The sequence below is a fragment of the Typopeltis vanoorti genome, chromosome 12 (genome assembly GCF_054136105.1).
Source record: "Typopeltis vanoorti isolate ZY-2024b chromosome 12, IOZ_Tvanoo_1.0, whole genome shotgun sequence".
Taxonomy (NCBI): Eukaryota; Metazoa; Arthropoda; class Arachnida; order Uropygi; family Thelyphonidae; genus Typopeltis; species Typopeltis vanoorti.
This window is the reverse complement of record NC_143560.1, coordinates 23,506,262-23,528,511: the sequence shown is the minus strand read 5'-3', so window position 1 is coordinate 23,528,511 and position 22,250 is coordinate 23,506,262. Positions and strand designations below refer to the sequence as shown.

The 22,250-nt window shown below is 37.3% G+C and overlaps 1 protein-coding gene across 1 annotated transcript in view; it reads left to right on the top strand.

Moving 5' to 3' along the window:
* Nucleotides 1–22,250, top strand: part of LOC150100631 (fibrillin-1-like) — a 1,594,375-nt gene that overhangs the window by 975,099 nt on the left and 597,026 nt on the right. The window contains exon 39 of the mRNA XM_090401848.1: nt 13,116–13,238. Within this exon, the coding sequence (XP_090257974.1) occupies nt 13,116–13,238 (123 nt within the window). The remainder of the gene's footprint in view (nt 1–13,115; nt 13,239–22,250) is intronic.

The following is a 22,250-nucleotide window of genomic DNA, read 5'->3' as shown; positions in this document are numbered from 1 at the left end:
CTCATCGCAGGAGAGTGTACCAACAGCATCGAACGATTGAACTCTGTCCAACTACTAACTGCACTCAAACTTTCTAGACTTGAGCACAGTTAGTAGTTGGACGGTCACCCTTAACTTTTTGCATGAGCCATTAGTAGCAGAGGCTCTACCAATCGAACATTGTGCCCTTCCATTTCTGTTCTCATCAGGATAGCATCTTCATTCAACCATGTTTCACTTATTCTACTGCTTTTGGGGTGAATAAACTCAATCAGTGAAACAATTTCATCTCCCTTATATCTGATACTCTTGACATTTGTAAACAAAAGCAGCAACTCAATATTAGGCCTATAACCAGTCCTACCCAAGTCACTTTTTGCTTTTGACATCCCCACATTTCTGCACTTACCCAATCACCCTTCAGCTGCTCTCTCATCACATCACAGGCATTTCATTCCTATGCTGATCATCCCCATGCACACATCGACTAGTACTTTCAATATTCATTATTTCCACTATCCTCCACCCCCATTTCCCTATTCATCTTGCATTCCTGTTTTCTCTTACAAACATTTACAGTTTTGCCAATTTCTCTTTCCTGATCCTTCAGTTCACCTCTTACTACCTCTGATCTCTTGTTCACATCACTCATCACACTTTCCTCTAACGACAGTCTCTCCAGCTGACTCACACCAAATCCCTTTAAATGCAATCCATCCCTTTTCACCTTTATCACCATTTATTCCATATATCCACTCAATCTCAACTACCCCACTCCCATCACAAACATTTCCATTCCTATGCTGTTCATTCCCATACATGTATTCATTATTACTTTCAACATCACTCTCCCTATGATGTGTCTTCCCATCCACTTGGGATCCAACACCCTGTTATTCCTGTTCTTCTTGCATTCTTATTCTCTTGTCATCTCTCACAATACTACTACTATTTCCATTGCCAAGCACTACAGTTTCTTCTGCTCCACTCTCCCGATCTTTCACTTCACCTCTTACTTCTGATCTTTTGCATCACACACGCTGCACTTTCACCTAGCAACAGTTTCTCCAGTTCATTCACTCCAAGCCATTCAAATGCAATCCCTCACTTCTGTAAAATTCTATTTTTCCTTCAAATACATGCCACACAAACTGCACTTCCTTATTTTCACACAGCTCTGCCAACACACCATCATGCTTCTCACTTTCAAGCTCAACTCATGGATGTCATACCTCGGCAAGACTGACAACCTTTCCCACTCTAGTTTTATCTTTCACAGGCCCTCAATAACCTCCTGATATTCACTCTTACATTCTCCTAATGTCCACTTAAATCCTTTATACCCACAACCACCAGTAACTCTCTTGCTCAATTTTTCTAATTTGCATAGAGAGGGCTGTTTGTGTAGCTTGTTTATTGACAGCTGTATATTGATTAAGAAATTTAATAGCATGTGATTTTTTTTTATGTGTGTTAGTTGGAATTATATCTTTTGCTTGGAAGAGTTTTGTTGCTTTATAAGATGTTCTATAAGTTTTTCCATTTATGGTGGCAATCTATATAAAGGCCAGTGTATGCTGTATAATTTTTCTAATTTGGATAGACAAGGCTTTTTACATAGATTATTATATAATATCTATGTATTGATTCAGAAATTCAGTCGTATATATACCTGATATATATATCATTGCTAGCCTGGTTGGTTGAATGGTAAGCACACTTGCTCTCCAGCCAACAGACTGGGGTTTGAATCCTACTTAATGTCATCACCTGGTGTATGGAAACCACCACTGCCTCACTTACTAGAAGCCTAAAGAAGCTTGATAAAGTTCCATGTTTGGTCTCTAGAGTAGAGGACAAATAAATTAAAAATACAAAAAATATATAAAATTGCTAAAAATAGAAAAAAAAATCCCCCACCCATGGTACAAAATGTACTATAGTTTTGACAGTAACCTTTCTTGTGTGTGTGTGTGTGTGTGTGTGTGTGTGTGTGTGTGTGTGTGTGTGTGTGTGTGTGTGTGTGTGTGTGTGTGTGTGTGTGTTGGAATCATATATTTTGCATGGAAGAATTTTGTTGCAGTAATAAAGAGTTGAATATGTAGATGTTCTAGATGTTTTTTCCATTTAAGTGGCAGTCTTTGTGAATGCCAGCATATTTAGCATATGAGTGCAATGGCTGCTGTTGTTAATGCAGTGGTATGTGTGACTGTGTAGCACAAGTGGTACAGGGCACACAATTCTTGGGTTCTTTATAATTAGCATATTAATTTTGGTTTTATTTTTTACAATTGAATTTTGGTTTTGGTAGAAAAATATAATAATAATTTTTAAAAAATCAGTTCATGCCTTTTATCTATGAGGTTAGCATATTAGACATGTGCTGAACATTGGTTGTCGTGTGGGCTGCAACAAGATAAGTGAATTTTATATTTAATGTGTGTTGATATGTCTGATTTGTACAATGAATGTTACTGTAAGATATCTGAGTGTGGAACACAATGTTTGGATACATTTCTTAGATGTTATTACTATAAATTCATTGCTCTTATTATTAGTAGTATGCTGATATAAAGTGGAGGTGAAAGGCAAATCTTTGTGTAGGTCAGTGAGAAGACAAGTAAAGAAAATGACCTAGATTTTTCGAAAATGGTACACTATGTGGTATGTATGCATGTGAAGATGCCACAGATATATATATTTATGAAGACAGGCTGAATAAGAGAAAAGAGTGAGTGTGGGTATGTAGGAATTGCAATATTCTGATGGAATGCAAGGCATGTTTAAATATGAGTTTAAATATTGATGTTGAAAATTTATTTATCACTAGGTTAGACTATAATAGATTTAGTTTAATCCTTTATCCCAGTGAGAGCAAACAAAGTTTGCGCCTGAAAATATCTTCAGGACTAAATATAGTGTTGTACTATCTTATCCAGTAAGTAGTGCAACACCAAGGCAACTCGTGGCAAAGGTGGAGCAAGCTACCAGGCACTTCTAACCCAGTATCTCCCATAATGCAAAACACATTTCCTATGTGGATATGTATACTGTTATGCATTAAAGGGATTGGCCATCTACCCAGACTAGTTTCGACCTTTATTGAGGTCTCTTCAGTGGGAGCCAGGCCCAGAGCTGGAGATACCAGGCAGAAGCAGTAGCAAGTCATCTGTGCCTATGGGAGTTGCCAAAAGGTTTATCACCTTTTTTTAAAAATTACTCTGGATTTAGAGAAAGATGTTGAAAATTTATTTATCACTAGGTTAGACTATAATAGATTTAGTTTAATCCTTTATCCCAGTGAGAGCAAACAAAGTTTGCGCCTGAAAATATCTTCAGGACTAAATATAGTGTTGTACTATCTTATCCAGTAAGTAGTGCAACACCAAGGCAACTCGTGGCAAAGGTGGAGCAAGCTACCAGGCACTTCTAACCCAGTATCTCCCATAATGCAAAACACATTTCCTATGTGGATATGTATACTGTTATGCATTAAAGGGATTGGCCATCTACCCAGACTAGATAAAGGATTAAACTAAATCTATTATAGTCTAACCTAGTGATAAATAAATTTTCAACATCTTTCTCTAAATCCAGAGTAATTTTTAAAAAAAGGTGATAAACCTTTTGGCAACTCCCATAGGCACAGATGACTTGCTACTGCTTCTGCCTGGTATCTCCAGCTCTGGGCCTGGCTCCCACTGAAGAGACCTCAATAAAGGTCGAAACTAGTCTGGGTAGATGGCCAATCCCTTTAATGCATAACAGTATACATATCCACATAGGAAATGTGTTTTGCATTATGGGAGATACTGGGTTAGAAGTGCCTGGTAGCTTGCTCCACCTTTGCCACGAGTTGCCTTGGTGTTGCACTACTTACTGGATAAGATAGTACAACACTATATTTAGTCCTGAAGATATTTTCAGGCGCAAACTTTGTTTGCTCTCACTGGGATAAAGGATTAAACTAAATCTATTATAGTCTAACCTAGTGATAAATAAATTTTCAACATCTTTCTCTAAATCCAGAGTAATTTTTAAAAAAAGGTGATAAACCTTTTGGCAACTCCCATAGGCACAGATGACTTGCTACTGCTTCTGCCTGGTATCTCCAGCTCTGGGCCTGGCTCCCACTGAAGAGACCTCAATAAAGGTCGAAACTAGTCTGGGTAGATGGCCAATCCCTTTAATGCATAACAGTATACATATCCACATAGGAAATGTGTTTTGCATTATGGGAGATACTGGGTTAGAAGTGCCTGGTAGCTTGCTCCACCTTTGCCACGAGTTGCCTTGGTGTTGCACTACTTACTGGATAAGATAGTACAACACTATATTTAGTCCTGAAGATATTTTCAGGCGCAAACTTTGTTTGCTCTCACTGGGATAAAGGATTAAACTAAATCTATTATGAGTTTAAATAGTTTAAATAAGAGTAGGGAACATGGTACTGTAACTGAAATGGCAGTTGGAGAAAACTATGTGAATGTTCAGCTAGTGTGTTGAAATGATAGTGAGGAAGAGAGTTCTATTGATGATAAAGCAGATGATAACAACATTGGCAAACAGAGTGCAATTAGCAATAAAGTCGGTGATAATTATGTTGAAAAACAGAGCAATTAATGTTAACGTGAAGAACAAGGTTGAGGGAGAACAAGCATATGTGACTGACAATAAAATAGTGAGAGTGAATGATAGCAAAAAATTACACAAGATTTGAAAGGTGAGTTGGTGAAAATGAGGGAGATGCAGAGTGAAATGAAGAGAATTGCAATATGTGTGGAAGATTGAAGAAGATGAAAACCAATGATAGGTAAGAAAAAGGTAAACAAAGACCCTCGAATGTTGTTGTTGTATAGGGATACGATTATTAAAAATGTCATAAATGAGAAGGGGCATAAGATTTGTTTGTCTAGAGGAAAAATTAGTAGATTGGTTAAGGCATTTGATATGAGGAGTAACCGAGCAAAAGAGTTGGTAGTGATAATAGGTACAATGACTTCACTGAGAACAAGGAGAATATAAGACTGGAGAAGTTGGTCAAGAACAAAATAGAGTAATGGATAGATGGAAATTGGATATTGTATGGGGGGGGAAGCTTGGTTTTGTGAAGGGTAGGTCATGATCAGTAATTTGCTCGTGTTTTATAATACAGTAGTAGCTGAGTTGGATGATGGTAATGGGTTTACAGTGATACTGCTGGACTTTGCAAAATGCTTTTGGCAGAATACCACATGGAATTCTAATCAGTAAACTGTTGCACGCGTGGATGGATAATGGGTTGGTGAGATGGATAGGAGAGTGTTGATGGAGGGATATCAGAGAGTAGTTTATACAGGAGTAGAAACCAAAAGAAGACCTGTGACTAGAGGCATGCTTCTGGGTTCAGTTCTTGGACTGCTCCTGTTTAATTTGTTCATTAACAATATAGGAAAGGATCTGAGAGGAACTGTTCACTTATTTGCTGATGATGCAAAGTTGGATAGAGCAATAGTTAATACAGGTGATGTAAAAATTTTGCAGGATGATTTGGATAATTTGACAGACTGGACAAGCGAGAATGGATATCAGTGGCAAAATGTAATATTATGCATTTTAGGGTGAAAAGATTACCGGCTGTATACCACATTGGTGGAAATGTACTCCAAAAAGTTGATGAAGCAAAGGACTTGAGAGTGTTAGTGGATAGGGAGTTAAAGTTTAGGGGAGAACATAGCTAAAGAAAGACAGCTTGCAGGTGTAGCATGGAATGAGGAGTTATCTGGAAAAGAGATCAATGCAGCTTGGAGGATTTTTAAAAACTGTCTAGTAGATACAATGTTTAAATATATTCCAAGGGTGAGATAGATGAATAAAAAGGTTAAGCATGCGATACAGAGAAAAAGGGCATTGTGGAGGCAGCATAAAAGAAGTGGAAATAACCAATTCCATAAGGTCTACAAAGGCCAGGCAAAGAGGGTGACTTGGTTGGTGAGGGTAGCTAAACAGCGGTATGAACAACAGTTAGCTAATGAAGCCAAAAATAATCCTAAGGAGTTCTTTCGATATGTAGCCAGCAAAAGAAAGAAAATAAGTATGGAACGATGACATTGATTGGAGAAAATGGTATAAAGACAGCTGTTGTGGAATGTGTGGTGGAGATACTTAATGAGCAGTTCATAAAGATCTTTAAATCTTGTGAATGTGACTTCATGGAGAGATTGAGAGCAGTTGATGATGGGGAGGAGATACTGACTGTAAGTGAGCAAGAGGTGTTTGGGGAGTTGAGTAAACTAGATGTAAATAAGGCTGTGGGACTTGATAATATATCAACGCGTATGCTGAAGGAATGTGCCAGGGAGTTGACACCTGCCTTGACATATTTTTTTAATACGAGTCTTGCACTCGGTCAAGTTCCTAAGGAGTGGAATGAGGGCAAGATTGTGCCACTTCATAAAGGAGGTGATCAAACACAAGCATCAAACTATAGGCCTGTCTGTGTGTCAGGTGTTGTGGTTAAGTTGTTGGAAATGTGAGAACTAGGATCCAGAGTTGGGTTGACTACAATGGTATTATCTTTGATGGACAGCATGGATTTGGTAAAGGGAGATCATGTTTTAGTAATCTACTTATTATAATAAAGTGACTACTTCCTTGGACAGAGGAGAAGAATACACATTAATATACTTGGATTTTGCAAAGGCTTTTGATAGAGTACCTCATGATAAGTTAACAGTCAAACTAGAGCAGATGTGTTTTATATTAGATTAGTGCATTGGATTGGAGCCTGGCTATCTGATAGGTATCAACAAGTTGTGTATGGAGAAGCAATATCAAGGAAAGGGAAAGTCACTAGTGGAGTGCCTCAGGAGTTAGTTTTAGGACCATTATTGTTTAACTTGTATATTAATGATATTGGTGAAGATTTGGATGGAGATATTCAGTTATTTGCAGATGATGCAAAGTTGGGACGAGCCATGAAGAGTAGTTAAGATGTGGTGGCCTTACAAGAAGACTTGAATAAATTGAGTGATTGGGCACAGAAATGGGGATGTGAGTTCAATGTTGCAAAATGTAAGGTTTTAAAATTTGGAAAACAAAGATGGGATGCAGAATTTATGCTTGGTTGAGGATTTATTGTTGGAGGTGGAGGAAATAAGAGATCTGGGGGTGATAGTGGATAAGGATCTAAAATTTAGGGGACACATAGCCGAAATTGTGAAGACAACACAAAGGCTTCTGGGAATGATGCAGAGGACACTGACATGTAGAAGTAGGGAGATTCTTGTTCCATTGTATAAGACTTTGATTAGTCCACACATGGACTATTGTGCCCAAATTTGGTCACCTGGTTTTCAGAAGGATGAAGAGATGTTGGAGAATGTCCAAAGGCGACTGAAAAAGGTAGTTTCCTCGTACTCTGGAATGTTGAGTATGAGGAAAGATTGAGAAGATGTAATTTGCAGAGTCTGGTGGACAGGAGGAAGAGGGGAGATATGATAGAGACCTACAACTACAAGTTGGTAAGGGGTTGTTATAGGATCAATGTTGGAGTAGTTCTAGAGAAAATAGTGGGAGATCAGGGGAGAACCAGAGGTCATCCCTGGAAACTGTATAAAGAGGGTGTGAGTAGGGGGAGTGAGAGGCAGTTTTTTTCGTGCAGGTTGTAAATGATTGGAATGCCTTGCCTGAGACTGTGGTATCTGCAAGGAGTTTGAGTGTGTTTAAGATACGGTATGATGAGCTGTGTGTGTGCGTGTGTGTGTGTGTGTGATAAAGGGACCTCCCAGGTGATGAGTCTTTGACTCCATGAGGTCTTGGGGGTAATAATAATAATAATAAAAGCATCTCATCAGATTACTTGGTTACTGAAGAATACTTCAATGAGCAGAGACAAGCAGGTTATTGTTCCTCTTTATCGAGCCTTGATAAGACCCCATCTTGATTACTGTGTACAGATCTTTGTGCCAGGGTTTCTTGGTGATGAGGAGGAGAGGATCCAGAGGCAAGTGACCAAGATGGTAGCTGGTCTATGGAATGAACCTTGCAAGAACAAGTTGAAGATTTGTTGGTTACAGAGACTAATTGATAGGTGGAAAAGGGGTGATATGATTGAGAAATACAAATTACTGAGGGTTTTTACAAGATTAATTCAGAGGAAATTTTTCAGAACAGATGTGGTGGTAGGAGAACTAGGGATCATTCATGGAAACTGAATAAGTGTGTGTAGTTAGCAAGGGTGTTAGAAGTAGGTTTTTTGTTTGGAGAGTAGTGAATGAGTGGAATAGGTTGCCAGAGTGTCTTGTGGGCACACCATGACTGTGAATAATTTCAAAGTAAAGTATGATAAATACTTCACAAATGTTGGATAGCTCTTGACATGATGTTTAGGACTTCCCTCTATGAGTAAGGATTCCTTGAAGTTGCCCATAATAATAATAATAATAATAATATCAGGTAGTTGTTGAGAAGGATAAAAGATAATAGTGATAGAAAAGGGAGTCAGAGTGTTGCCCAGTATGACAGTGATTATATGAGGCAGACAGCAAGAATTATGAATAATAGGTTATCAGAAATGTGTGAAGAGAAAAGAGTGCAGTTTGATAATGTGTGGAATGAGTTTGAAGGACAAATTGAATTTTATGATGGACTGCATTTTAATGGTTTTTGTGTGTCATTTGGAGAGATTGCTGCTGGAAGGGAGAGTAATAGTTGCAGAGAATGAATCTCAGGAAGTAAGAAGTGATGTGAAAGAGCAGGAGAGTAAGGAAGGAGAGATTGAAGGAGTGCTTATGAACAAAGAAGTGGGTAGCATGAGTGTAAAGAATGAGAGAAAAAGTGTGTAAGACAAACAGGGAGACTCAGGGTGGACAGGAGAACACAGCATGAGAAAGGTTCATGGTCAAAGAGGATAAACAAAGGGTAACAAAATAAGCATGTCTCAGCTGGATTTTCCATACAAACACAGTGGTGCACCCAGGGGTTGGGCCAAGGGGGGGCCCCCCCAAAAAAAAGAAAAAGGAAAAAAAAAACATTGGACAATTTTCCAGAAATCTTTTCCTAATTAAAATTCATTTTTGTATTTATGTTGTGTCGTGTCTGCTATTTCCATACTACTTATGAATTAGCGTCACATAAGGTGAGAATACCCTATACCTCTCGGGAATCATGGCCGCTGTGAAGGCAAGGCGAACAAAGTGCTCGGGCAGACCAAACACTGCTTCGTTTGCCCGAGTCAGGCCAGAGGAAATCATATTGGCGATCACTGTATTGGCCAGAGGTATTGGCGATCACTGCAGATGCTAAGTCATAGGTCGTATGGAATGTGTTGTGTATTCTCAAATCGTCTACACAACTTGCCCCCCCCCCCCCCCCAAGATTAAATCTTGAGTGCTCGGCCCCCTCTAAGATTAAATCCTGAGTGTGCCCCTGCACAAACAAATTTATTGGCCAAATGCTGCTAGCCATTGGATATTGCATGCATGCTGCTTTACAGTTTGTAGTGATTATAGGTTTAACAACTGGCTTGCAAAATTCTTGAAAATTTAACAGTCAGCTCACCCAAGTCATCGAGAGCTGACCTCAGCTCACCACTACATATACTGCACCACAGAAGAAACGATGATGCTTACCATTTTAGTATGTTTTATCATTTCTTGACATCCTTTATATGAGGTTTGTTTATAAGCATCTCATCCTTTGCTTAAAATTTGTTTGAAATTATTAAATTGTATCTAATTATAATAGTGCCCCTCCTGTGGATATCAAGCTACTCTTTCCACACTAGTAAACCCAGTTGTATTATTTTTTTCTTAATTTCTTTTCTTTAAATTTTATATTTGATTATTTTTCTGGATAATTGTAATATTCACCCCCATGGAGTCGACAGACTCATCATGGGAGGTTCATTCAATGGACAACATATTTATTATACCAAATCTTGAAATTCTTAACATTCCTTGCACTAAAAACATATTCCGTTAATGCATTTCATTCACGATTCTACATGTAAAAAATCTACTCCTCACACCCCTCTTCACCACACTCTTATATAACTTCCAGGGATGGCCTTTGGTTTATCCCCTCTGGCCTTCTACTCTTTTTATAATCCCATTTGGATTAACCCGATAAAATTCTCTCACCAACTTAAGTGTCTCTTTCATATCACCTCTTTTCCTCCTATCTACCAAACTCTACAATCCAAATTCCTTCAGCCTCTCTCTATAGCAGGGGTCTTCAACCTTTCAGACAGTGCAAGCCGTATTAAAAATTTCAACGAAGCCTGTGGGCTACTAAGCTATACTGCGGTATTTAGAATCGTAAGATGCTTTCCAGATTCACAAGGAATGCTGTGCATTTGATACTTTACATAAAAATCCTATAAAAATAAACATACTCAGCTTTAAGAGCATAGGTAGGAATCAGGTTCATGATAAGTAAATACAATCAATACTTTAAAAAAGATAATTTAATGAAGTAAACATTCATTTTTTACAATGTCAATGGGAAACTTGGCAATGCTTTTCCTTGACCAGCTTGTCGATGTTGGCATCAATGTTGGAAGTTGCTATGCACAGAGTATTCTCAAGATGTTGGTCCGTAATCTGAGTTCTTGTCTTGGACTTCATATGCTTCATTCTGGAGAAGAACTGCTCACATAAGTATGTGCTTCCTAACAAAGTGCACATCTTCAAAGCATCCCGGTGAAGATTAGGGAATGCGTCCTCAGAAATGTGGTCTTTGTAAAATGTAAGAAAGGGCACATTGAATAATTTTTCTCGCAAATAAGAGTTGTTTTGGAGTTCTAGCAGCTCCATCTGAGCCTGGCATTTTGGCAGCATTGACACTGAATGGCATTGAAAATAAATCTAAAGAAGATTTGGTTACGAAAATCACTAAATCTCTCTTCAAACTCACTTTGCAACATGGCTAATTTTGTAGCGTATTCATCAAGAGATGAACAGTTGGACTCAGCGAGAAGTTGAAAATGAGTTGTCTTTTTTTGCAAGTTGTGCCTTCCAAAGTTTGAGCTTGTCCACAAAAGCTTTGATGTTATCAAACAGAGTGTGTGCCAGTTGATCTTTGGATTGTAGCTGCATATTTAGGTCATTCATATGCAACGAGATGTCGGTCACAAAGACGAAGTCTGTCATCCACTTTGGATCGTTGAATTCTGCAATCGGCTTCCCCTTGGTTTGCATTAACTGCTGTATTTCGCTCCTTAAGTCAAAGACTCTTTTAAGAACCTTCCCTCTGCTCAACCAATGCAGTCACTATAATAAACCATATCGCTGTGATCCGCTTCGCACTCTTGGGTCAAAAACTCTTGGAATTGGCAATGATTCAATCCTCTTCCCTTAATAGTGTTGACGACAGTTACAATAATTTTCATGACATTCTGAAATCCAATAGTTTTCGTGCACAAATTCTCCTGGTGAATTAAACAGTGGTAATGGACAAAATCTTTTCCTTCTAGTTCCTGTTCTTTCCGTAGCAGTGCAACAAACCCTTCGTTCTTTCCCACCATAGCAGGAGCGCCATCAGTTACCACACCCTCGAGGTTGGTTAAGCTGAGGTCGAAACACTTGAGCATTTTCTTGGCGGCTTCAAGAATATCAGTGCCTTTCGTCGTTCCTTTCATAGGTACAAGTGCTAGCAGTTCTTCTGTCACAGTGAATTGTTGATCAATACCACAGACAAAGATAGCCAGTTGTGCTGTATCCTTCACATCTCTTCTCTCATCTAAAGCAAGTGAATATGACGTAAATTCGGACAACTGTTTTTTTAGAGTTCCTTCAGTGTCATTGGCAAGTTCTTTGACACATCATGCTACAGTTACCCCAGACAAACTGGATTTTTCGAACACTTCCTTATTATTTGGGCACAGAATATCCCCAGCAGCAATGAGACACCCTTTCACCGTCCAAACTCGTTGTCCAAGAAGGCTTTTGATTTTTTAGCAATTTTTTTCAGCTATTACATAACTTACTTTGACGGATGCTTCCCTCTCTTCCCTCTGCCTTTTAAAAGTATCCTGCTGGCATTTTAAATCAATTCGGAGACGGTTCACTTTGTCCACAAGAAGACGGTTCACTTTGTCCACACTGCCCTTGAAGTTAATTGAAATTAGATGCATTCTGTGTCATAGTGTCGATGTATATTGTATTCTTTTGATACTCACACTGACTCACGACAAATTAAACACACTGGCTTATCGTCAATAGGCACAAAAAAGTACAAATTTGTCCACTTTACATTAAAAACCTAACAAGAATAACTTGATTTACGCTTTTTACTTGTAGATGCCATAGTAATGGAAGGTGAACCCAAAAAATAATCCAAAATGGCAGTGTAACGGTTATTATCCACTGAATATGTCTCACACTAGTGAAAATGCTCTGGCAATATAAAACCACAATAGGCTATGGCCGACACGAAGAACCTGTGTGCGCTTATACACGAATATCACACTATTCACGACTGACTGACTGTAGATGAGATCCTCTTGTATTTGTATGAAAATAACGAAGTATCGAGAACCTTCGAGATGTATCTGGAAAGCACTAGACAGCACACTCGAACGAACTCCCGCTTCAACCATCTACCTGTGCCGTTAGTACTAGTACTTAAGTACCGCTTGGCACTGGTAGATGGCTGAAGAAGCATGTCTATTTAATGTTTCTTTTTATAGGATTTTATGTAAAGTATCAAATGCACAGCGTTCCTTGTGAATCTGGAAAGCATCTTTCAATTCTAAATACTGTTTAGCTTAGCAGCCCACGGGCTTCATTGAAATTATTTTTAATTTAATTGCGTTTTAATGTTAAGTAGTTATTTTTTCAAAATGGCCGGCGGGCCACAGCAAAGAGCTCCGTAGGCCATGCGTCGAAGACCCCTGCTCTATAGCCAGTATTCCAAAGGCTAGTTTGGTTTTAATGTTAATGTTTTTTGCCACATTAGATTAGCAAGGAAACCAATATCTTGTTCAGTATAAACTCTTACAGTTATCCATAATGTGCTACAGAAGAATATAAGCACACTTTGCTAAAAGTTCTAATTTGTTTTTCTTTTGTTTAGTTCTTTTGCACTGATATTATGATATAAAGTATAGGTTGTAATGTGTATGATTAATGTATATATATATATTTCTTCAACAGATATTGATGAATGTAGAATTAATCCTAATATTTGTGGAGCTGGTACTTGTACAAACACACAAGGAAGTTATGCGTGTACATGTCCACCAGACTTTGTTCCTGTTCCAAGTGGAACTTGTGTAGGTAAGTGGCATAACTTTGCAGAACAGATAGTGAAGTTGTAAACAACTCCTTATAAATAAGAATTTTGTACATGAGAATGAACAGAGTAGTCAGGTTTGATTTCTGAATGCTAAATTAAGGAAGTTCATCATAAACTGCTGACATGTACACTCAAGGGGTAGATGTCAGGGGATAATGTACAGGATAAAATAGTACTACATGAAAAAATTACATCATTACTAACTTCCTATCTACAATTTTCCTTCAAATCAATCTGCTACCTGATAACATTATTAGATCTTATATTTCTGTCTTCTAAGGCACTTTTTACTATATCAATCCACCTACATCTTTGTCTTCCCCTGGGTCTTTTTCCTGCCAACCTGGCAGAGAATGCTTGTTTTGCTAATCTTTCCTGTCCCATTCTGTTTAAGTGATCATAACACTTGAGATAAGCTCTGCTAACATTCCTGGATGCTAACAATGTCAAGTTATTTCCTAATATCCACGTTTTTAATATGATATTGCCACTGATGTCATTTATTCATGCCCCTAATATTTCTCTGATCTGAATTTCCCTTTCAGTCATTTCCGCCCGTAGGTGACTGTTGTATGCATTGCCCACAAAGTATTCCTGGTGAGATTTTTATAGGGTGGTTCACCATTGCTTTCCCCAATCCCCCAATTTTATCCTGGCTCGGGAGCAGCATATGGCTGGGATACATTCTTGACTGTGATCCATGTGTGTTCACAGGGCCGGTTTGCCTGTTCTGAGGAACAAAAAACCTGAGTTTCCAGGTGAAAAAACCCCCTACCTATGAGACTGGCTAACTCACCTTTAGTTGAAACAAACCAGATAAACATTTCTCACATCACTGATGGGAATCGAACCCAGGTCTTTCCGAGCAAAGGTCTTTGTCTATACTGACTGAGCTACGGAGGCTCTAATCTTTCTCAGGACTCTCATATCTGTGGTCTCTAGTATATGCTCAAGTGTTTTATTTCTAACCCAGCTCACAGCTAATTTAGTATTTTGACTAATTTCTCTCTTAATCCATGTAAATTTATTCAGTTGACTTCCTACCATAATGGCTTTGTTGATTCTGTTGTCTATGTCCATATTTAATTTACCACCTTCACTAAAAATTTACCACCTTCACCAAGTAAATTGTGCCTAGGTAGCTGAAATGTTTTCCTTGTTCTATAAGTTCTCCATTCACAATGCAGTTGATATTTTCAGTGCTTCTGCCTATTTCTTTGTCTTTGTCTTGTTATTGCTAACCGTCATACCAAATCTGTTACACCAGTTATTCAATTTAATCAGGGAATCTTGCAGACTTGCACTGGATTTATTTAAAAGTATAACATCATCTGCATAATGTAAAGAGCTGAGATTAATATCTCCAATTTTGTTATCAGGTTTAATACTACTTTCCTTCATAATGTGATCCATATAGATAATAAATAACAGAGGGGATAACGTACATCCTTGCCTGACACCAAATTTAACATCAAACTATCTTCCTATACTTCCTTCACTTCCAGCTGCTGACTTACAGCTCAAATAAAGACCAAGTATATTGCTAGATATAATGCCCCAATGACACCCTATAACTGTAGAATTTTGAATAGCTTTTCGCCAGGTCTACAAAACTTAAATACAGATCTTTGTTATATTCATATGATTTCTCATATATTTGTTCATGCTCCTAATCGTAAAGTGAAAATCTGGTCCTGACAGACTCAATTTGGCTGAATACAGCTTGTTCTTCACCAAGCTTCGTTTCCACAATCCTTCTCAACCATTTCTCAAGTATACTTGTATAATTCTTACCCATTCAGTTGAGAAATACCTCTGTACAAGGAGTGACAACTTAATTCCTGGAATGCACCTGTAAAAATCCTACTTTTGGAGCTATACATTAGTGGCTACTGTTGGCTTTGAAGTAGCCTGCTTGTGCACTGGTTTTGACAGTGTTCCCATTTTTGGAAAGAGGTCTTGAACTCTTTTTTTGGAATAATCTTGAGTATTCCCGAAAAAGAGTTCCTTTATCACATTATTCTGGATATCAGTGATGTTAGAAAATCATTGTCTTTTTAGCGCAGTCTTTAATTTTGGAAACAGACAGAAATCACAGGGAGCTAAATCGGGTGAATAAGCAGGATGACCTAATTTTTTAATCAATTTTTTGGACAGAAACTCTCTAACGATGAGTGCACTATGGCTTGGTGCATTGTTGTGATGGATGATCCACTTGTCAGGCCACAATTCAGGTCTTTTTCTCTTAACAGAATTTTGTAATCTTTTCAGCACCTCTAAATAGCATTGTTGGTTGACTTTTTGTCCCTGTTCAATGAATTCATAGTGGACTATCCCCTTGTGATCAAAGAGACAAACCAACATGATCTTGAACTGCGAGCTTTTTTCAGACATGTTGAATTTGCCGTTTTCCACTGCATGCTCTTGCATTTTTTTTCGGGATTGTACTGGAAGTACCAGGTTTCCTCACCCATAGTTATGCTCAGAAACATATTATTTGCAGAAAGATCAGTCACAAATTGAAGCTGCCGCTGCTTCTGTTCGTCCATCAAGATTCGAGGCACAAACTTCGCAGAAATCTTTTCTTCTTCTTCTTTGTCTATGATCTTTTATGCTTTTAAGCGTGAGGATTTTGCCAAAGAGATTTCCATGCCATCCTGTCCAAGGCTTGTTGTTTTGCTTCTTTCCAGTTAATTCCCTTCTTTTCCAGTTTTTCTTTAATTTCCTTTTGCCAATCTTTCCTGAGCCTGCCTATGTTTCTTTTTCCTATTTTCTGGTTTTGTATACAATGTTTGCTATTCTTCCTTCTTCCATTCGATTAAGATGTCCAAACCACCTTATTTGGGCTTGTGTTATGAATTGGTTCAGAGATGCAACTTGAAGGCTGTCTCTTATACTTTGATTTCTTATTTGGTGTAGTTCTTGTTTTTTGTGCCACTTTCTCAAGATATTTCATTTCAATTGTTTGTAGTTTAATTTTGTTTTCTGTTGTTAAACACCAGGACTTGCAACTGTATGTTAATGTTGGTACAAACACTGAATGGTACACTGTCATTTTGGTATTCTGGGTAACTTCTTTTTTTATCTAGGAGTGGGCCTTTTATTGCATAAATAGCTTTGTTCCCCCAGTTATCCTATTGTTAATTTCTGTGTCTAGTCTATGGCAGAGCTGACTACTACCAGGTGCGTCCCCAGGTGGCGGATCGGAGAACAGCCTTCAGATATGGAGGCTAGCTGCGATATAAGCAGAGCAATCTGGCGAATAAGTGGCCATAGGTGGACCAACAGCGACTGAGCTATCAGGGCGTGGGGGAGCAGAAGTGGCAACTCTGTTTCACTTAAAACCTCACAAAGCCCAATGACAACTCGGTGACATGGCGAGTAGTGCTGCCATTAAATAAGCACCTGCTGGGGTCACTGCCCCTGACATTGGGAAGCAGCATTTTCAGTACTGACACAAGGTTGAAGCCAAATGATGATGGAAAAGCTTGTGATCAGAGATTTGCTGATGGCAATATGATTATATTGTGTACATTTGTAATACTGCGGAGCAGAAAGCAAACGGAGAAACTACTGCTCTACCTTATCTCCAGAACAACCACCACCATGGCGAGCAAACCCTTACAATTGGCCCCAAGTTCCTGGCGTAACTTAAATGGGACAGGGGTGTGAAGAATCTCCGGGCTCAAAAAATGGTGTCCACTTTTAAAATTGCAACTTGGAATGTCAGAACTCTGTATGAAGCTGGCAAATTAAGAAATGCCACAAGAGAAATGAAGAAGCTGGACATCCGGATTTTGGGAATTTGCGAGACAAGATGGCCAGGATCTGGAAAGTGTCAACAAGATAATATGACAATGTATTACTCTGGGAATGATGAGAACAAACATCGACATGGTGTAGCTGTAATAATAGATGAAGAAATTAATAAATCAGTAATAAATTGGATTCCATTTTCTGAAAGGATAATGCTCTTACAACTTCAGGGAAACCCCGTTAACATAAATATCATCCAAGCTTATGCACCCACAGCTGACAAAAGTGAAGAAGATGTTGAAGAGTTTTATGAACACCTAAAAGAGATTAAAAACCTAAAAAAGAAACATGATATAAACATAGTGATGGGTGACTTCAATGCAAAAGTGGGAAGAGGGGGTGATGGAGAAATTGTTGGCGAACATGGCTTAGGCACCAGAAATGACAGAGGAGATCGCCTTGTCCAGTTCTGTCAGGAAGAAGATCTAACAATAGCAAATACCTGGTTTAAACTTCCACCCAGAAGACTGTACACTTGGAAATCGCCTCAAGATAACCAACAGAACATTGTCAGAAATCAAATTGATTATATACTGATAAATAAAAGATTCCACAGTAGTATAAAGAGTGCAAAGACTTATCCTGGAGCAGATATCTCATCAGACCACAATCCCATTGTTGCAGAAGTACGTCTTAGATTAAAATCAGCTAAAAAATCACAAAAGAAGAAAAAGAAAATTGATGTAGAAAAACTGAAAGACCCAAACATAAATAAAAGTGCCAAGACACAGCTTAACCTGCGATTACAACAGATTAACATAGAAGAAAATAAAAGTGTGGAATCTCTTTGGAATAGCTATAGCTTAGAGAATGCCATCGTAACAACAAGTATTGAAGGAGTAGGTTATGTGAATAATATAAAACAACAGGAATGGATGACAGATGAGATTCTTTCTCTTATTGATACAAGAAGAATGTACAAAAACAAAGACCTAGCCAGGTATACAGAAACACATAACAACATCAAGAAAAAAATAAAAGAAGGCAAGGAAAATTGGATAAAAAATTTATATACTGAAATTGAACTGCTTCAGAAGAAACATGATAATTTCAATATGTATAAGAAAATCAACGAAATTTCTAGAAAACTGAGGAAAAAGCAAATAGTGTCTCTAAGAGACGAAAATGGAAAAATAGTTCTAGAAGAAGAGAATAAAGCACAGATTTGGATAAAATATGTAAAAGAACTTTTCAATGATACTAGACAGAAGCCTATAAATATAAAAGATAACATTCAAGGACCAGCAATCATGAAATGCGAAATAGAGAATGCTATACGAACAAGTAAAACAGGAAAAGCCAGTGGACCAGATGGTGTGCAAACAGAATTTTTAAAATTAATAGAACCAGATAACATCAAACTTCTTGAAAAACTATTTAATAAAATATATGAAAGTGATGAATTTCCATCAGATTGGCTCAAATCTACATTTATCACTGTCCCAAAGAAACCCAAAGCGAATTCCTGTGGTGACTTCCGACTTATTAGTCTATTGAGCCAAACATTAAAAATATTTTTGAAAGTAATTCAGAATCGCATTTATAGAAAAAGTGAAGAAACTCTAAGTGAAACACAATTCGGCTTTTGGAATGGTTTTGGTACTAGAGAAGCTCTTTTCTGTACCCAAATATTGATACAAAAATGCATAGAAAAACAGAAAACTATCTTTATGTGTTTCATAGATTTTGAAAAGGCATTCGACGAAGTCAGACACACTAACTTAATAGAAGTCCTTCAACAAATAAGGCTAGACGAACAAGACATAAGACTAATAACAAATCTGTATTGGAATCAGTCAGCTACCGTTCAATTAGACAACATTACCACCGGTGATATTAACATCAAAAGAGGAGTGAGACAAGGATGTGTGCTCTCACCACTCCTGTTCAACATATATGCAGAGGTAATCTTTAAAAAAGTATGGGAAGAATGTCCAGAGGGAATCACAATAAATGGAAAGATTGTTAACAACCTACGATATGCAGATGACACCATGCTAATTGCAGATAATATTATGGATCTCCAAAAACTCATTGACAGAGTATACATAGAACGCCAAAGAATGGGAATAAATATAAACATCAACAAGACAAAATACACGATCATCAGCAAACATCCAGCCTCATCAATGAAACTGACACTCAATGGGAAAAATATTGATCAAGTGTCAAGATATAAATATCTTGGTTGCTGGCTTAATGAACGGTGGGATCCAGAAATAGATATAAAGAAAAGGATTGAAGTTGCATGGCAGTCCTTCATGAAAATGAGAACACTATTCTGCAATAAAGACCTAAACATGGAAGTCAAATGCCGAATGCTGAAATGCTACGTGTGGTCTATTCTGCTCTATGGAGTTGAAACATGGACATTGAAGGCGACAACCATCAAGAAAATCGAAGCCTTTGAGATGTGGCTATACAGAAGAATGCTAAAAATATTGTGGATAGAAAAAATTACCAATGAAGATGTCTTAAAATCCACTGGCAAAGCTAAACATCTTGTACAAATAATCAAGAAACGAAAAACATCATATCTTGGCCACATCATGAGAAACAGCAAATACCAACTTCTACAAACTATTTTGGTAGGAAGAATTGATGGCAAAGGAACTAGAGGAAGAAAAAGAATATCATGGTTTGACAACATCAAGACGTGGACAGGAAAGAGCAGTGCACAACTGCTCAGATTAGCACAAGAGCGCAGTTTGTTCGCCAAGATGGTCACTGACCTTCGATAGAAGATAGCACAATAATAATAATAAGAAGTCTATGATCTTTTTGTATATATGTTCCCAAGTATTTAAAGGAGTGAACTTGTTCCAGTTGATGGTTCTCTATTTTTATTATGTGTTTTGGTTTGTTTCTAGATATGATCATTGTTTTAGTTTTATTTATATTTATGTCATAAATATAAATAAAATATTTATATTTATGATATATTCCTTTTCTTTGTTTCTTCATGCCAAATGTTGATGTTGTACTGCAAATCTTCAGATGTGTTTGCTAGAATCACTACATCATCTGCAAAAGCCATGTGTGAAATCCTGGTTTCTTTCAGTTTCCTGTATCCTATGTGGAACTTTTTTGTTTTTGTTTGGCATGCCTTTAAAATTTCATCCATTAATATAATGAAAAGAAGAGGGCTGAGGATACAGCCTTGCCTCACTCCTACATTTGTTTCAAATTCGTTTGATCTATTATTACAGGTTCTTACATAATTTCTATTACTTTTGTAGAGGCTTTGTTATGGCTGCTATTAACTTATCTTGCATGTTGTTTTTCTTTAATGTTTGCCATATTAAGTGTCTGGGAACTTGGTCAAAGGCCTTTTAGAAATCTATAAAACATGCATGTAGTTCTTTTCCATATTCCAATGTTTTCTCTGATACTCTGATATTTGTCTAAGACTAAGATCCTGTGTGCTTCTATTTTTTCAAAAGCCATATTGCATTTTGTCCAATGTATCCTCTATTTGGTTCCTAAGTCTCTCTTCTAAAATATGGGCATACAATTTTCCTGGAACACTTAAAAGCGAAATCCCCCTATGGTTTTCACATTTACGATTATCTCCTTTCTTAAATATAGGGATTATTATTGCTACTTCCCAGTCTTTGGGAATAATTTTCTTTTTCCATACGACATTGTATAGGTGTAAAAGAAATTTTATGGCTTTCGTTTATAAATTCTTTACTATTTCTGGTGTTATTTGGTCATGGCCTGCTGATTTGCCCAGTTTTATTTTATTGATTGCTGCTAACAGTTCATTTGCATGAATTTCTTCTTTGATCTTATATTTTGCTTGCATGTCCTTGCTCTTAGGGTTCTATTTTTTCCATGTCCTACATCTTCCAATAATTCTTGGAAGTACTGTTTCCATATTTCCATGATGTCTTCAGAATTTGTGAGTAACTTTCCATCCTTATTTTTGATAAACTTTATGGGGCATTCTTTTTCTGACCTCATTCTTCTTAAAACATTATAGAAGAGTTTTTGGTTTCCTTTAAAATTTTGTTCTAAAGGATGTCCGAAGTCTTCCCAGCATTTTCTTTTCTCTTCTTTCACTAAGGTTTTAACTTTATTTCTTTGGTTGTTGTATAGGTCTCTATCAACCTGCAACTTTGATGTTATATATCTCTTCCACAATTGCTTTTTCTTTTTAATTTCTTCTTTTAGTTCTTCAGTCCACCAGGGTATTTTATGTTTCTTCTGTTTATTATTTAATGATACACCGCAAATTTATTTGCTTGTTTCTAGAAGTGTTTTGAACCTATACCATAGGCTTTCTACATCTTGGTCTTCATATATTTCTTTTTCTACTTCTTTTATCTTCTCTTCTATTTTACTTTATAATCAATGACTGTTTTTCTTTCTTTAGTTCGTAGTTCTTTATCTTAACATTTATTCCCTTGCTACTTTTTCTACATTTTTCAACTTTTATTTTATGGATCGTTTCCAATACTAATAAGTAGTGGTCACTGCCTATTTCAGGACCTCTATAGACTCTTGTGTTTTTTGTATACTTCCAGTACGATCTGCTTATGATGGCATAGTCAATTATAGATTTTTCATTTCTACTGGACTCTTCCCTGGTAAACTTATGAATTTCTTTATACTTGAACATAGTATTCGCTATTACTAAATTATTTATAAGGCAAAGATTTATTATTCTTTCTCCATTATTATTCCAGGTTATTTCTCCTTGTGATCCCAACACTTGTTTCGTTTCTTCGTGTACTTGATTCCCTACCCGGCCATTAAGGTCTCCTAGTAGTATAATATGCTCCTGAACTTCTTCAATTGCTTTTTGTAAGAGTTTGAAGAATTCATATTTAATTTCTTTATTAGCATTATCATTTGGGCCATATGCAACAATTACAGTGAATACTTAGTTATCTGATTTAAAATCTATAGTGATTGTCAACTACTTTTCATTTATTAGTTACCATTTAGTAATATATTCTTTGAGATCTGGTTTAATTATGCATGCTACCCCTTGTTTTCCCCATTCTCTTGTGTTTACTCCTGAATAGAAAAGTATATGTTAAAGATACCAAGCAATTTTAAACCTGGTTTTACTCCATTTTTTCCCAAGTAAGCAAACAGACAAAATGTCAAGTTTGCACCTGCAATTGATGCAAGACTAGCTGATCCCACAGGTAGTGCAAGACCAAGGC